This window comes from Ceratotherium simum, chromosome 18, assembly GCF_057802395.1.
Source record: "Ceratotherium simum simum isolate JZ-2026a chromosome 18, ASM5780239v1, whole genome shotgun sequence".
NCBI lineage: Eukaryota > Metazoa > Chordata > Mammalia > Perissodactyla > Rhinocerotidae > Ceratotherium > Ceratotherium simum.
In genome coordinates, this window is record NC_141917.1 from 55,724,078 (window position 1) to 55,741,680 (window position 17,603).

At 50.4% G+C, this 17,603-nt stretch overlaps 1 protein-coding gene and 1 non-coding gene across 4 annotated transcripts in view; both read left to right on the top strand.

Annotated features, from left to right (window-relative positions):
- The first annotated feature begins 750 nt into the window (after window positions 1-750).
- On the top strand, window positions 751-3,467 carry LPAR2 (lysophosphatidic acid receptor 2). The gene is made up of 3 exons (XM_087443411.1): window positions 751-864; window positions 1,539-2,280; window positions 3,002-3,467. Exons 2-3 carry the CDS (start codon window positions 1,539-1,541, stop codon window positions 3,313-3,315), a joined length of 1,056 nt encoding a protein of 351 aa, XP_087299537.1. The 5' UTR covers window positions 751-864; the 3' UTR covers window positions 3,316-3,467.
- A 3,651-nt stretch (window positions 3,468-7,118) lies between these two features.
- Window positions 7,119-17,603, top strand: part of LOC101397740 (uncharacterized) — a 39,328-nt gene continuing 28,843 nt past the window's right edge. The window contains exon 1 of one of the 3 annotated variants that reach the window (XR_015555127.1): window positions 7,119-7,301. This is a non-coding gene — a transcript (uncharacterized LOC101397740). The remainder of the gene's footprint in view (window positions 7,302-17,603) is intronic. The other 2 variants (XR_015555128.1, XR_015555126.1) reach the window with 2 other exon arrangements.

Below are 17,603 nucleotides of genomic sequence, written 5' to 3' on the forward strand. Positions count from 1 at the left end.
CGGGCAGTCGGGGCTGGGCCTGGGCTCCAGGCTGAGTCACGCTGGCTCGGCCCTCCCGGAGTTCCGTGTCTCCAATCCAGACCTGCACAATCAAACAAATGTAACAAAGTGCAGATAACTGGGACAATGGGTCTGTATGCTCAGGCCTGGGCCGGGCAGTGGGCAGCGCTGCCGGGCGGGGGGAACGTGGGGGCAGGATTGCAAGCAACTCGAGTGTGGCAGGCTGGCCCGTCAGCCGGGGCCGGAGGGGTTTGCGGAGCAAGGGAGGCCCTGGCGCACAGTAGCTCCAGGCTGGAGAAGCCAAGGCGGGGCTGGGGTCCCGGCGGTGGGAGCCCGGTCGGATCAGGGCGTGGCTTGGAACACAGCGGCGGATTGGCCGCGAGGAGCTGGCGGGTGGAGCGGGGCGTGGGCGCGGACCCTGAGACCACCCGCAGCTGCGCCCCGGCGGCGCGAGGTCACGGAGGGGACTGTCGGCCGCGAGGGACTCAGCCCCCGAAGGCCCGAGACTGCGGGCGCGTGAGGTGCACGGGGACCGGGGTAGGGGTCTCGCGCCGGAAATGGAGAGGGGCGACGAAGGGCTGCCACTCCGGGAGGAAACGGGGGGATGGGGGCTGCGGTTTCGGGCGACCCTGTCCGCGCCACGCCCGCGGAGGCGGGGCTCCCCCAGGTGGCGGGGGCGGGGCTCCCCAGGTGGCGGGGGCGGGGCGCCGTGGGCGGGACGCCTTCTCCCGCGCTCTGTCCGCGGCCCGCGCCCGGCGCACCCGGACGCTCCTCCGCTCCAGCGGCGGTCGCCGGGCCATGGGTCTCGGGCCCGCCCCGGCCTTACGCGAGGCCGCCGGCTCTGCGGCGTGACGGGCGGCCCAGGTGAGGCGGCACGGACGGGGGCGGGTGGGTGCGGGTCCCGGGGAAGGCGCGGCACGTGCCCGCGGGGCCCGGATGCCTTCCCCTCCTCCCATCCCCCACGCTCCTCCCCCAGGCTGGGGGCGCCAGGAGTCCCGACCAGCCGCCGCCTCCCTCACCGCCCTCTTTGTCCCAGAGGCCGCCAGGGTCCTCCGTCCCACCCGATGCCCCACCCTCTTCGGGAGCAATCGTGCCCAAAGCCTGCTGCCCGTTCTGGTCGCTCCGGTCACCTCCACGCCCCAGCACCGACTGCCTGCAGGGTCCCCGCAGTGGTCTCACCCTGCGCACACATGCCCCCTGCGCTCTGCAACCTGCACTGACTCTAGCACCAGACTGACCCTCCCTCACCTACTTGAAAGCTCACGCCCCTTTGTCCTGCCCTAAACCCTCCCAACACAGATTGGTCACAGATTGGCGGCACTTGGGCAAAAGGGTTTGGGAGATATCTTTGTAAGAGTCTTAGTAAATAAGCAACAGCTGTACCCCCCCCAGCTTGCTTTTCCAGGTCACCCTTGTCCCCACTACCATCACTTTGCCCCGAGGCATCTGAGTTTGAAACTCTCCCCTCTGGCTGCTACTCCTTTCGGTGTCCTTCCAACAAGAACTGCCAGCACTGACCTCTCCCTTTGTGCCACCAGATGGTCACCATGGGCCAGTGCTACTACAACGAGACCATCGGTTTCTTCTACAACAACAGTGGCAAGGAGCTCAGCTCCCACTGGCGGCCCAAGGATGTGGTTGTGGTGGCGCTGGGGCTGACAGTCAGCGTGCTGGTGCTGCTGACCAACCTGCTGGTCATTGCAGCCATCGCCTCCAACCGCCGCTTCCACCAGCCCATCTACTACCTGCTCGGCAACCTGGCCGCAGCTGACCTCTTTGCCGGCGTGGCCTACCTTTTCCTCATGTTCCACACGGGCCCTCGCACTGCCCGGCTCTCACTTGAGGGCTGGTTCCTGCGGCAGGGCCTCCTGGACACGAGCCTGACGGCATCGGTGGCCACACTGCTGGCCATCGCCGTGGAGCGGCACCGCAGTGTGATGGCCGTCCAGCTGCACAGCCGCTTGCCCCGTGGCCGCGTCGTCATGCTCATCGTGGGCGTGTGGGTCGCTGCACTGGGCCTGGGGCTGCTGCCCGCCCACTCCTGGCACTGCCTCTGTGCTCTGGACCGCTGCTCACGCATGGCTCCCCTGCTCAGCCGCTCCTACCTGGCCGTCTGGGCCCTGTCCAGCCTGCTCGTCTTCCTGCTCATGGTGGCTGTCTACACTCGCATTTTTTTCTACGTGCGGCGACGGGTGCAGCGCATGGCGGAGCATGTCAGCTGCCACCCCCGCTACCGTGAGACCACGCTCAGCCTGGTCAAGACTGTTGTCATCATCCTGGGTGAGTGGGAGCCCACTTGCCCCAACTGCCACAGACCTGATAAAGTGTGATGGGAGGGGATGGTTTGGGTGGGCAGTGTCCTCCAAGGAAGTGATATCTGAGCAGAGACCTGCATGCTGGGAAAGGGAAGAGTTCCAGGCAGAGGGAACAGAAGGTGAAAGCCCCAGTCAGGACCAGGCCAGCGCTTCCAAAAGGAGAGGAGGCCAGCATGGCTAGCCTGTGCCCAGGAGAGGTCAGCACAGCCTCAAAGCACACAGACAGGAGCCAGATTTTGTTCTGAGTTCCTTAAGGAAGGCCTTAAGTTTTTAGCAGAGTAATGTGTTTGTTCACTCTGGCTGTTGAATGTAGGATGGTTGGGGTGGGGGAGGCAGCAAGAGCCTTTCCCACGGGGATACCCCCCAAGAACAAAGAGCGACTCTTGCCAAAGATCCCCTCCCGCCCAAGTAACTGGCCTGTCCCACGGTGATCTCCTTTCCCCCACAGAACAAATGTCCATGTAGAAATATCCAGGCCCTGGCCACCTTGGACCAGTTAGGAAAAGGTGTCCTCTCTTAGCGGTTCTGACCCATCATGCTGCCAAGGCAGCAAGACAGGCAGCTCTTACCCTGCAAACTGCACAGCTGTTGCCCGAGCCCTGGAGACCCCTCCAACCCTGAGCTCAGAGCTGCGGGTGCTGGGCCTCCAACAGCTGGCCCCACTCACTTCAGGCTCCATCCTGCAGGGGCGTTCGTGGTCTGCTGGACGCCAGGCCAGGTGGTGCTGCTCCTGGATGGTCTGGGCTGCAAGTCTTGCAACGTCCTGGCTGTGGAGAAATATTTTCTACTTTTAGCTGAGGCCAACTCACTGGTCAATGCCGTGGTGTACTCATGCCGTGATGCTGAGATGCGCCGCACCTTCCGCCGCCTCCTCTGCTGTCTGTGCCTCCGCCGGTCCACCCACGAGTCTGCCAGCTACACACCCTCCACCCGGACAGGTGCCAGCACTCACATCATGCTTCCTGAAAATGGCCACCCCCTGATGGACTCCACCCTTTAGCCAACCTTGGACTTCAGCAGGGTGCAGTAAGCGCCAGATCACAGCATCTGACCACTTATGGATGCGCCTGGCTCTACCCAATCTGTGGGATAGACTTAAAGGCAGATCCTCGGTCTGGCATGGCACAGCACCACTGCCAGCCCTACCTAGGCAACAGCTCTGCCTGCCCCAGGGCCTGGGTGTTTGGGGTCATTTCTAAGCACTCCGGAGAGAGTCAGATGCAGTGCGGGAATCTGGCTCTTCAGTCATCTCAGGTTGTGGGGTTTTTAAATGGACATTTTTCTATTTTTACTGCACATCCCTGGTAAACTCTGTGAATGGCTGTCTCGTCCGTGGTGGTATGGGTGTTAAGGGTGGAAAAGATGAGGGCTCTCTCAGGCCACGCTGCCCAGTGCAATAGCATAACAAGGACGGAACGTGGATGCACTTATCTGCCTGAGGCTGATTCTGTAGGGGCACAGACTGAGGGGTGCTGAGTGTAAGCTGGGAAATATTTGTGGCCCCTTGCAGCCTCTGAGGGGTCTTTCCTGTCCCCATTAGAATTGAGGGGTTCTATAGGAAGGGCATGATATAAGGAATAAACCATTCTTTTTGCTCTGTCTCCAAAGCATTTTCTGTCATCAACTTAGTCTCTGTCCCTGTGTCCCAGAATTGTCCACCTTGGCTCAGACTGTGCTGGGCTCCTTCAACATGGCATCTTCTTGGCTCTGTTCTCGTTCCTCTTTGGTCTCTGCCTGGCTGTTACTCCATCTCTGTTGTTGGAATCTTGCATCCATTTCCTTTTGTCTCTGTCTCCTCTGCCTGTTCCCCTGCCTCATCTCACCAGTCACCTGTCTGTTTCTGTCCTCTGGAGCCCAGAATGGTCTCTGACCCGTGTGAGCCCTCTCTCTCCCGCCTGCCCTTTTGTCTGAGTCTAGGTTGTGAATAGTCAGGTGTGTCCATCCCATTGCCCACCCCACCTCCTACATACATATCTGTGGGCCGAGGGTAGTGGGGTCTATGAAGCAGGATGCAGGATTTGAGAGTTGCCATTTCTCAAGCTCCTCTGATGTGCCTGGAACACTGATAAGCACTTTAGATGCATTATTTAATCATCACCTGCATCTTGTGAAATAAGTATTACACTTATTTTCACGTGAGGACAGTGGTTCAGAGAGGTTGAGATCTGGCCGACGGTTACACAGCTTTGAAAGGGCACAGAGATGCATCAAGGGACAAGAGAGGCCCCTGGGGAAAGGGCTTCAGATTCCCACAAAGTCCAGGGTTGGTCACAAGCTCAGCCTGGCTTTCCCCACCTCACCCACGGCCCCTCAAGGCCTCAGATGTGCCAGACCCATGATGAGCCCCATCTCAGATGCTCATAGAGGCACCCTGCCAGACACGATGTAGACCAGGACCTAGATTCTCTGCTGCTGGCTCACCAGGGAGGAGACAGGGTTATGTCTCTACTTTAGGTTCACATGCTGAATAACAGCTGGAATTTGAACCCAGTCCTCTCATCAGAGGCCATTTCTTTTTTTTTTTTAAAGAGATTTTATTTATTTTTTTTTTATAATTTTATTTATTTTTCCCCCCAAAGCCCCAGCAGGTAGTTGTATGTCATAGTTGCACATCCTTCTAGTTGCTGTACGTGGGACACGACCTCAGCATGGCCGGAGAAGTGGTGCGTCGGTGCGCGCCCGGGATCTGAACCCGGGCCGCCAGCAGCAGAGCGCGTGCACTTAACTGCTAAGCCACAGGGCTGGCCCAGAGGCCATTTCTTAAACTATTAAAGCACACATTGCCAAAGAACCAAAAACATCTAGGTCTTTCTACATTAAATGGGGGTGCGTTTCTCTTTGAGAAAACTCCCCCTGCCCTAAGACAACTCTTTGAGGCGGCAAGAATGAACTGGGGTGCTGGGTACTTCTCCAGGGTCCAAGGTGGGCAGCATGGCTCCTAAGGCCTGGGGCCTGAATCTCCAGGGGTGATGACCCAGGCAAGCACCTTTCACCATGTGCCCAGGCACACACCCATGAAAGATGCAGTCCCTGCCTCCATGGAGCTCCGGGACTGCTGGACAAACATGTCACTTTGGGTGCCAAGGCAGCCGACCAATTTCTATGGGATGGGAACCCCCAATGGCCTCCAAAAGGCAGCTCTGTGTTTCACCTGCTCTGAGCTGGCTGCTCTTGCATCAGCATCCTCCAGGTTCTAACCCCCACTCCTCAGATATCATTTGAGATCTTGTCCCATTATTCTTTCCTCTCTCATAGGTCTCTTCTCTACACCAGGTGACTTCATGTTTTTGTCTCTGCTGGGCCCTGAAGCTTTCAACCCTCTCTCCCCACCACAGTTCTCTGAAGGAGACCAAAGTTACCCACTACTTTTCAGGCTTCCTATGCAGTGCTGCACTAGCAGTTGACCTTTTGCACAAGCTCTCCATGGTCCCCACATATTCTAGTACTTCCTGTTACTGGGGCCAAGTGTTAGGTTTCCTTCATCAGGGAGCTTTCTAGGTTGTTCTTACACTGGTTCATATCACTCATTTCCATTCCCAGCTGTCTCTTTTGGAGTCTCCCCAATGTAATCATGCCAGTTGGTGTTTGCATTTCCTCTCCAGCAGCAATGGGAAGATGGGTCTAGCGAGGCTGAGAACTCTTTATGAGCCTGCATCTGGAGTCTGTCCTCAGAGCAAACAGGCTCTAGGAGGTTCCATGACTTTGGAGAAGTGATTCATGCCCAGTCTGTTCCTTTTCCCTCATACGAGGATCCTTCTCTGATGCCGTGAGTCCCAATGGCTAGAAACAAAGACCCGTGAAGATTTGCTCTGACTTGGGGTGCATTGCAGGGTAGATTCTTAGGAAGCATCCTTCATTCATTGGGTAACCACATGCTAGCATTTTTCTAGGCCCAGAATGCTGTAGAGCAAGAGAATGAATAAACAGGTGAGGTCACTCTCAAGCCAAACCTCAAAAGGTAAATAAAGTTGATTTGTGCAGCTGAGAAAATCACTCAGTTCTAACCTCCTAGCCACCATCACCACACACCTGCGCCCCTCATGGAATGCTTGGGGTGGGGGGACTGCGGGGAGCCAGGAGGCGGGGAGCCCTAGTCACCCACCTGATGGAGCTGAGGCTGAGGGGAACATTAGGAGACTGAGCAGGGGTCTGGGGCTTGGGGCTTCTGGAGAGGACTGGGGGGATATTGATGGGACTCGCAGAGCCATGGAGTGTTCTCAGAAGGAAGGGGCGGCTTGAAGGAAGAGTGGGGTGCTCTGAGAAGTGAGGACTCAGATGTGTGGGTCCCTGAGGAGTGAGTGGCTCCGATATATGGGGGCCTCTGAGGAAGAGTAGGGAGCTTTGAGGAGGAGTGGAAGCTCTAAGGGTAGTGGGGAGCTCTGAGGAGGAGTGGGGGCTCTGAGAAGTGTGGTCTTGGAAGAGCGGGGTCTCTGAGGCGATGTGGAGGCTCTGAGGAGGTGTGGGGGCTCTGAGAAGAAGGAGTACGTTTTCTGAGCAGTAGTGTGGCTGCTCTGAGGAAGAGCGAGAGGCGGAGATGTGGGGGGTGGGGGCCTTTGAAGCGAAGGATAGCCGGCGTCGCCCTTTCCCGGGCTGGAGGATGGTAGGAGTGAGAGTCGCCGTTGCCTCGGCAACCCCCAACCGAGTCTCGGGCCGTTGAGAGGCGCTGTTAGGGGCGTGTCCGTGGGCGGTGCGCGGCCTCCTGACTGGCGGCGGGCGGCGGTTGGCGGGCGGGACTCGGGCGCGCGCGCGGCGTATAGACGGCGGCGGTTGGCCGCGGCGCCGGCGCTAGTGTCCCTGGCCCCGCGCCTCCTCCTCTGCGCCGGTGGGGCCCAGCCGCCCATGGACACCGCGCCGCGCGCGCAGCGCTCCGCTCCCCACTGCCCTGCGCCGCTCGCCGCCCGGGCCCCCGCCGGGCCCCGACACGGACGACGTGCGACAGCAGATCATGGCTATCATCGACCAGAGCTTGGATGAGGTGCAGGCCAGGTGCTGCGCGGGCTCGGCGGGGGCAGGGGCCCCCCAAAGTCGCTGCAGTGAAGGGAGTGGGCCGAGGGGCCAGGGCCCGGGCGGCTGGGGCCTGAGGAGTGAGGAGGGTGCGAGGAGAGAGGGTGGGGTGAGTCTCTGGGTGGGTGGGGGGCAGGGGAGATGAGGCGTCGTGGGGAGGACTGAAGTCTTGGGGGTCTGCGGCCGAAGGGATTTCTGGAGTGAACCTGGAACGACTTGAAAGGCTTAGGGAGCTGAGCAGTGGGTGATGGGTTCTAGGAGTTCGTCATGGGGCGACAGGAATGGGGTTTAAGGGGAGTTTGTGGATGGGGAGGTTTATGGTGAAAGGGGGTGTAAGGGCTGAGAGAATGGTGCACCCGGGATTTATGAAGGATGGACGAGTGAGTGAGTGGGATTTTATGAGGGTGGGAAGTTTTGAGGACAGAGAGAATGGAGAGTGAGTTGTGGGAATGAAGAGATGGGGTGACTTGGATGCGGAAACCATCAGGAAAAATGGTTAGTGGGGGAGCTAGGTGGAGACGGAGGACCACCTTTTTATTAATTCGGCAAATATTTATTCGACACTTACTATGTGCGGGGCGCCGATCTGGGTGCTGACATAGTCCCTGCTCTCAAGCTCAGAGTTTGAGGGAGAGAAGTAGCAAAAAATAGATGTAAATCGTGAGAAAAGCTGTAAGGAAAAGGATGGCATACAGTGGGAAGCCAGGTGGAGAAGAGTAGGCTAGGCTGTGGAGAGGGCACCTCATGGCACCTTCAGAGGTCCCAAGGGGGAAAGAGCAGGAAGAAAGCAGAATCAGGGACTGTAAGTCCCAGGTTGAGTTTGGAGAGATGCTTGAATCGGATCACACCGAGCCTACAAGTCTCAGAAAGGAGTTTGGATTTTATTTCAGTTGCAATGGGAAAATCACAGACCATCTGTCCTACTTACCTCTACCCACCACTTGTCAGCCAGCCACGACTGGTAAAATCTGCTTCACAAGGCAGTCCATTGTGTTTGGGGCCTGCTTGAATTATTAGAAAATAGGAAAGGATTGAAGGAAGTCCTTTTGGAGGATGAGGCCTTGTTGAATGGGGCCTGTTTGGGGGTGAAGGACGGTCCTGGGGATGGGACCAGGGTCTGGTGGTGTGGACTTTGCAATAACTAGAGACCTCTAGTGAGGAGGAGTTACAAAGCCAGGTGAACAGCAGCCCAAGGAAGGAAGAGGCAAAGTAAAAGGTGGATATGGCATGTATTTGTTCTTCACACTTTCTTTCCTTTGCTTCTTGGGGAGTGTCAACTCTTTCTGCAGTTGTAGAGCCTCTATCTGGAAAGTTAGGAGTGTCAGCCCACCACCAGCACCACCATCATGATCACCATGTTCATTCTACTTTTTGGAGCATTGTACTAGGTGCTAGAGAAACAGAGATGGCTAAGGTGTTCTCTGAGCTCATTGAGAAGTAGTGTGTGTGGGTGACTAATTTATACATAGTTGTCATAACAGGAATGTGCTGAGTAGAGGTAATTCCTGGCACAAAAGAATTGGGCCGGGAGAAGTTGCCCTTCTGTGATGCTCTGTCTGCTAAACTAGTCTGAGAGCAAGGGCCTTGTACTTTCCTTTGTATTCCCACGGCTATGTGCAGTGCCTGGCACTTAGCATTCAGTAAAGCTTTGTGGCACTTAGGAGATTCTGGAAGGATTAGTAGGAGCTGGGGTAGGGGGGAAATGGGCTCTTCACCCCCAGGAGCTATAGAGGCAGTGCTCTGGATGTTTGTGGAGGTACCTGTGTTCCTTCTGTTCTAGGTGGGGAGCTGCTTAAAGAGTGAGCTCTGCTCAGATGTGGCCTTCCTCAGGCATCTGTCACCCCAGCACATCCCCAAGGCTGCTGCTTTTTTCTTGTAGCAATCTCTTGAGATTCTAGACTCCTCTAGATAGGCCTTAGAATTGAATGCAGTTCTTCCTTGCTGTTCTAAGAGAGCTCTTTTTCTTTTAAGGCTAAGAAATTGAATAGTGGAGTGTTATATATGCTTGACAACATAGCTGTTAGGTAGCAGGTACCTGGTTTCTTTGTGAGGTAGAAAGACCCTTTGGGCTTTTGTTTTGATACTTTGGAAGCTTCAGATCTGCCCCACTTCTTCAGATGTAGCCTTTAGATGAACTCAAGGCCCTAAAAGTCACCCAAGTCCAGACAATAGTCTTCACTCCTCAGGTGGGCCACTTACTCCACTCTGGAGAAAACAACTTGGATGAGTCTGTTCCTCATAGTAAACTCTGCAGACTGGTAGATTTTCAACCCGGGACGGGAAGCAGATTGTGTCTTTCCTGATCAGCCGACTGGGTGAGGCCTTTGCAAGTCTTTCTGACCCTGCCCTCTCTCAGTGTGCCTGATGACCACTACACAGTTAGTTTAGCTCAACTATCTAGAGAGCAAGAATTTTTCATGTCGGATGTGAGGCCCTCTCAACCTGTTTTGTCACCATAAGTGTGTTTAAAGAAGGAAAGCACACCTACTCTCCTTAAACCTGGATTCTTACTTACATCTTTCTGCATTATTATAATTCATTTTATCATTATAGCTGAATAGTGTTGGAATAGTGAACTCTGTAGTGTTCTTCCTTCTGGCTCCACAGATAGTGGAAAGACGTCGGGTACTTTGGAATGCACTATCTTACTTTAGATTCAGCGCAAGTCAGCTGGAGACTTTCTGTGTGAGGGATGGCCAGTCTCCTTGAATGATCTTCTGACCTTCGGCTATACCCTGAGCTCTTCCTGGAGAAGGGACAGTTCTACGTCTTCTGTTTTGGACCTTTCACTGATCACGTTCTCATTCATTTCTTATACGGGACAGTAAGGCAGAAAGTTTTATCTCATTTGCCAAGGATTGTCTGAGTATTTTGCTCTATCATACATAGTCTTATTTTTTTATAATAATAAATTTTACAACATTTTACAGTTTACATAGGTTATTTCGTTTACTTCTCTCAACTACCTTTTTGAGGGGTTTATGAGGATCATCAGTCTAGAGTTGAGGGCTCGTCTGTTAGGACTGTCAGGCTCCAAAGTTCTTCCCTCCTCTTAGGGTATAACCAATGTTTGAATCATGGGCCCTTTTGAAAATCTATTGCAAGCTCTGGGCCGTCTCCCTGCCAGAACAGTGTGCTCGTGTACCACAACTTTGAGAATCCTCAGGCCTCAGGTGCCCTGGAACCTAGAAGCTGGCACTCCTCAAAGGCTAGTGGACTTGTTTTTTGTCTAGTGGTGAGATTCGTAAGAAGTCAATGTGAAAACTCTAGATCTGGGAATGACTGAGGCGTGAGTTTTGGAAACCCAATAGAAAAAGGAAGGAGAATGGTTAGTGTTGTCGTCCTGGAGACCCAGGCTCTGTACTTGATATTCTGGGAGAGGCAGCTGAAGAGGACTGGCCCTTGTTCAAGTCATTCTGCATGTTGAAATGGCAGGTGGGTTGTGTTGGCAGGATTTGCGGATATGGCTGTAGTTGTCACTTCTTGATCCTTTTCTTGCAAGTGCCTGCAGATACGCTAGAGAGCTATGCTGTCCAATGTGACGGCCACTTGCCATGTGTCTTTTCAAATTAAAATAAAATTAAATATTCAGTTCCTCGGTTCCACTAGCTACATTTCAAGTGCTCAGTCGCCACATGTGGCTAGTGGCTACCATATTAGTGCAAATAGAGAACATTTCCATCATTGCAGAAAATTCTGGGCATTGGTGCTCTAGAGCAGTGCTTCTCAGCTCGACATGCAACAAATCTCTGCAGGAATCTTATTGCAATGTAAATTCTGATGTAGCAGGTCTCATGGGGACCAGGATTTCACATTTCTAACAACCTCCCAAGGGTGGTTATGATCAGCAATGCTGCTGATCCCAGACCACACTTGGAGAGGTTAGGTTCTCAAGAGTGGAGATGATAGTGTCCTATTTATTTTAGTTTTCATACATCAATTTACCTAGTAGATGATTAATCTGACAAGCGGAAATTATTTTTGAGCCTAAGTTATGTTTGTGGGTGTAATGGATTTTAAATTAATCACAAGGATCACATATTAGCATTGTTTTGCCTACTTATTAGAGAAATAAAATTGAAAATGAACAAACAAAATTTGGAAAATAGTTGATTTTTTTTTTCTCTCTCTCTAAATGAAACACTTGGTCTGGGGCCACGGGGCTCTGTCATTGCAGGGTCTGTTTACATTTTCAGTCTAAGGAAATCAGGTCTTAGAGGTTCCAGGGTTGTTTGTATATTTCCTTTACATAGTCTATAAAACCACAGCTCAAATTTGTCTTAGTTTGTAGAACCTGAGTGTAATAGAAAATGACTGCTGGGGAATGGAAATAACATTTTTAGGGTAAAAAAACTTTATGTATAGTGAATAAAAGTATGATGGAGAATGGTCACTGTCATACATGTTTTAGGAGCAAGCAGTGTGTAAATGGGGTGATGTACCTGAAACTAAAAAGATTATGTTTAGAAGTTGGCTTTTAGACAACATAACAGATACTACATTTAGGGCCTTCATAACTTTTCTTAGGAAGAAAAAATTTCTCTGAACCTTTTTTTTTTTTGATTTTACGTATATGACTTGTTAGGTATTTTCAGCTAGTAGAAATTTGCATGACTTTCTTAATTCCTCCAGTATTTATGCAGATCGACTTTTCTTATAATATGGATTAAATTCTAATTATTAAAGGGAGATGACGTAATTTTGACTATCCTTAGAACTTATCCAAGTAGCAAGGCAGAAACTGTGAACTGAATGGTGTGCCTCTCATCTCAGTACCTGTGGAATACTAAATATGGGGATATAGACCTTTAGAATTATTAATGTATGTCACGGAGCATTTGGCTTTCAGCATGCCCATTCAAAGAATGCGAGGAGTCAAAGGAGGAATTTATGGTTTGGAATTTCCGAAAGCCAGATAACGTTAGCAAGAGGGGATCTATTAGCTCAAACTTGGGAGGTAGAATTTCAGAGTTGAAATTTTCTTCTTCATTATCCTTAAAGAGGTTCGTTAGATACCAGTCAGCTTAGTGCCAGCAGTCTTTGTTCTTAGCCTGCTTGCAGGTTTTAGCTTTGCTGTCTGGTTAACGTGCTTAGCTTGGCTTGGTCTAGTGCCAAAGGAAAGTCTTGCTGTCCTTGGTGTACTTTTTTTCCTAAAAGTTGAATTTTGTTGGTTTTAAAACAATTTCCTGAAGCTATGTAAAATCTAGGATCACAGCGAAATACCCTTTGAAGTGGTTTTATTAATAAGTAAAGCAACATGCAGAATGTTTCAGAAAATGAGCAAGTACCACTCATTCATTTAAGTGGCAGTTATTGAGCGCCTGCATCAGAATACAGTGGTTGGGCCGGCCCTGTGGCTTGGTGGTTAAGTGCGCGCGCTGCAATGCTGGCGGCCCGGGTTCGGATCCCGGGTGCGCATCGAGGCATCACTTCTCCGTCCATCCTGAGGCCGAGTCCCACATACAGCAACTAGAAGGATGTGCAGCTATGACATACAACTATCTACTGGGGCTTTGGGGGGAAAAAATAAAATAAATAAAATCTTTTTTTTTTTTTTTTTTTTTTTTTTTTTAAAAAGAATACAGTGGTTGATGATAACAGCAACAACAATGATTTCCCTCATTTAAACCTCCCAGTAACCCTAGGAAATGGGTGGTTTTTCACTGAGTTTGTAGATGAGGAACTGGTCTCAAGTGAGTAAGAACTTGCCTAGGTCAACTAGGGGGTGGTTGGTCAGACAGCTAGGCGGCTTGGCTATGTTCTCTTGAACTCTGGTGCTGACCTGCTGCCCTCCTTGCTTTCCCCAGAGCTCCCACGGGCTCGCTAGAATAGGGCATCACTTACTGCTTAGAGGAGCTCAGAGGTGATCAGGTGCTGTGGGAGACAGTTGTGCTAGGGCTTGAGAGGATGGTTTTTGTGTTCATTCTCACGGATTTAATCTCATTTACTCAGTAAACCTTCATTTTGTGCCATGTCTGGGGTTACAGCAATGAGTCCTGAAACCTTGGTTTCAGGAAAGAGAGACAATGGAGAGTGCGATGCAGAGGAAAGGAGGCCCAGAGAGAAGGCAACAAGGAATTAGCCAGGGCGAGGGAGGCCACCTGTCAGCAAGATGAAAGCTGGTGGAACATGGACAACGGGACCCTAGAATCCAGCAGAAGTCAGGCTAGTGGACAGGCGCATGCCCCTAGGAGATGACCATGATCTGGATGAGAGGCTTTGCCCAGGCAGAGAAGGAAGGCATGGCATTCTGGGCTGGGGACAAGCATGTATGCAGGGAAGGCTCAGAGCGTGAAAGCATGCAGTATGAGTCTATCAGACATGAGTGGAGGGCACGGCCTTCGAAGGGAGACTCGGTGGGTGACTGCCTACCTTAGCTGCTGTCCGATTGAGCATGGCTTTGAATACCTTGTCAACCAAGGAGTGAGCGTGCAGTTCGTTCTGTTCCGTATGTAAGTCCTTCTTGAAGTACTTGACTTTTCTACAGTATTGGTCCTAGATCAGAAAACAGATCAGTAGTCATTAGCTCCTCTCTACCATCCATTCTTCAGAAATGTCTTGAGACACTCTTATGAACTTGCAAATTGAGCGCCCCCGTGGTTTAAGGGCTCTTGTTCTTATTTCTCGCTAAAGCAGCTCTCTCTTTTATTCATAACTTCCTCCCGCCCAAATCTAGTGTCTTTTGGCTATTATTCTTTTTGATCTTCTCTCTTCTCATGCAGCACTATTAAACCCCTTAACACGTTTCCTTCAGTCCTAGAGAGGATGAGTGCCCACTGTGTGCTCTGCCCTAGGACAGAGATCAAGAAGAGGGGCTCCCAGCCGAACTCTGTGTGCCTTTGGCTTCTGCTGCCTTCTTTGACTGTGGAACCCAGCCGTTCTCATCCCAGTTTTTGACTTCTCCACTTGCCCCAGTTAAGTCTGGAGATGTCAGAGCTCTGCCTTCAAACTCTTCCTTTCTACTCTCTGCCAGTTTGATATCTCTAGCTTCTACCTTTTCTTCAGTTCGGTTCAACAGGTCTTTGCTTAGCTAGTGTGCCAAGTATGGTGCTGGCCTGGAGTTTCCAAAATGAGTAAGTTGAGGCCTTCCTCATGCCCACTTCAGCTGTGGAAATGCTTTAAAGGGAACAGAGTGGAGACTAATGAATCCAGGCTGGGACAGGCCAACCCATGAGAGTCTTGGACTTGACAGGGGACTAGGACTTCTCTAAGCTCAGAGGAGGGAGGGGTCAGAAAGACACTGATGAAGAGCCTTGAATGCCTTGTGAAGGGGTTGGAGTTTATTGAAGCAGACAGTGAGAAACCATTTCACCTTTCTGATCGGGAGAGAGATGGAAGTGGTATTTTTGAATAAGAAATTTAGCGTTAGTGTTGATTGTGACCAATCCACAGACAAAGTGGGAAATATGGACATTATAAAGAGCTTTTCACAGACTTAAATTTATTCCGTTTAAAGATTGCTCTTTTATTCAAGTCCTGCAGCTTTTTCTTATGTCGTGTTAAAGAATTTTCCTGGGCCGGCCCCGTGGCTTAGCGGTTAAGTGTGCGCGCTCCGCTACTGGCGGCCCGGGTTCGGATCCCGGGCACACACCGACGCACCGCTTCTCCAGCCATGCTGAGGCTGCATCCCACATACAGCAACTAGAAGGATGTGCAACTATGACACACAACTATCTACTGGGGCTCTGGGGAGAAAAAAAAAAAAAGAGGAGGATTAGCATGGATGTTAGCTCAGGGCTGATCTTCCTCACAAAAAAAAGAAAGAAAGAATTTTCCTTTTTTCCTAGTGCCAGAACTAGCCTGTGATCCAAGGCTTCATCTTGCTGAAGTTACTGTAATAATTTCCATGGTTGAACTTGGGTATCGGTACATATGCTTGACCTCCATTTACTTAACTTTTTGTTTCGTTGTTTGTAGGTTTATTTTTAGAGTGACCTCTACAAATGATTGATGGCATTGATTACAGATTGAGTCTTCCCAGTTTCACTTTTACAAAGAAACTTATTTTGAAATGCTGGGGGCATCTGACTCCTGGGCTACATTCCTTTCTGGAGCTCAGCACCCTCAGTGAATTTCAAGGTTTTCCATCGAGGTTTTATTTCCTCAGGGTAGGGAACATGTCTTCTAATTTTTTGTTCTGTACTTAAGTCTGTCTCCAGGAGGTGCATAATATTGTTGACTGTTTTTGTCAGCTAAAATAATCCTTCTAGAAACGAGAATAATTAAGGGGATTTGATTCCATCTTTGGCTGAGGTGTTAGAATCATTGTTGCTCTCAGGGAAGCTTTTTCAAGAAGTATCCTGTTCTACAGGGACGAGATCTCTGATTATATCTATAAATCAAATTCCCCGGTAATTTAAAGTGATACCTTGTTCAGGAAAGCACAATTGTTCCATAATTTGGAAAAGGAAATTATAGCTAAAATTAGGAGCTATAATGCACTGTTGGTAGAAGCCAGAATGTGGCTTATGTTCTATTCATTCCCATGTTCCTTTCTCCTTATACAGTGACCAGCATATAGTAGTTCCTCCATAAATGATAGTGCTATAAATATTGAACAAGTGAAGTTGAAAGGGGATAAATCTCTAAGCTTTCTTTTTCTGGCATGATTATGACTCTCAATAGTTTTGCTACAGATTCTTTGCATTGGTTTTAAAAGGATATTCAGTTTTGTTTTGCTTTGTTTTTAGTTTAGAAGAATTGTTGGAACTCTGTTTATTTGAAGAATTTATTATTTCTCACTCATTGGAATTTAACTTCTTCATAAACATTAACGTTTTGTTTTGTTTTAATGCAGATACTTGGATCGCGTAAAACAGGTCATGTACTTGCTAGGGGTGCCAGCACAGACCCCCTTTTTCTCTCCACAGAATCCGTTGACTGGCTTACAATCCATTCAGTTGTCTCAGCTATCTACTGCTGTGTAATAAATTACCACAAACCTAGCAGCTTAAAACAACATACATTTATGATCTCAGTTTCCGTGGGTCAGGAATCAGGCACAGCTGAACTGGGCTGCAGTCAGGTCTTGACCACGCTGTGTTCCTACCTGGAGCTCGGGGTCCTCTTCCAATCTTGCAGAGCTGTTGGCAGAATTCAGTTCCTTGCAGTCATAGGACTGAGGTCTCTGTTTTCTTGCTGGCTGTCAGTTGGGGGCTGCTCTCAGCTCCAGGAGGCCACCAACAGTTCTCTGCCATGGGCCCCCTCACAACATGGCAGCTGGCTTCAAGGCCAGCAGGTGACGCTCTCCAAACCACTAAGGTGGAGTCATAGATAACATAACAACAGGAGGGATTATACCATCACCTTTGCCACTTTGCAAGTCACAGGTTCTGCAGTAGGGGTCACCTTAGGGTGTGTCCATCACATGAGTGAATTCATCCCCTTTGGTGATGCTGTGAACTCGCTGGTCTGTCCCTCTTTATGTAATCATTGATGGTTTGCTGTCAGCTTCTTGATCACCTCGAGGCCAAGAACATGCTCAAAGCTTAGGCATGCATTTTCCTTTTTTTTTTTCTTTGTGTGTGTGTGTGTGTGTGTGTGGAAGATCAGCCTTGAGCTAACATCCGTGCTAATCCTTTTTGCTGAGGAAGACCGGCTCTGAGCTAACACCTATTGCCAATCCTCCTCCTACTTTTTCTTTTCCCCCCCAAAGCCCCAGTAGATAGTTGTATGTCATAGGTGCACATCCGTCTAGTTGCTGTATGTGGGACACGGCCTCAGCATGGCCGGAGAAGCAGTGTGTTGGTGCGTGCCCGGGATCCGAACCCAGGCCACCAGTAGCGGAGTGCGCGCACTTAACCGCTAAGCCACGGGGCCGGCCCTGCATTTTCTTTTTATAGTAAAACACAAAGACATTCTGTGAAATTACTTCGTGTACATTAAAAGATGCTTTATACTGTATCTAAAGTAAGGTGTTTTATAAGCAGAAAACTGTCCTGGGGATAAACGTTCCTAGAGTCCGCTTTGGGAAGCAGAACAGCTGACTTTATTCTTTTCCCTTGTATGTTTAGAATCACATTTACAGAAGATAAGAAGCTCTAACTGGAGTCCATTTTCATTAATGGTAATACTGCTTCTATGGAAAGACAACATTTTAGGCTGAATATCCCGTGTGATCAATTACTGTGTACTGTATAAGAAAAACTAACGTTTGGGTTTAGATTTACAGAAGATCAAATCTCATCCCCCACAAACATTTTCATATTTGGGGTTCAGAGACATGGATCTTAGTTCTGCACTCCAACTCTAGCATTTTGAAAGGCATCCCACAGGAGTGCATGG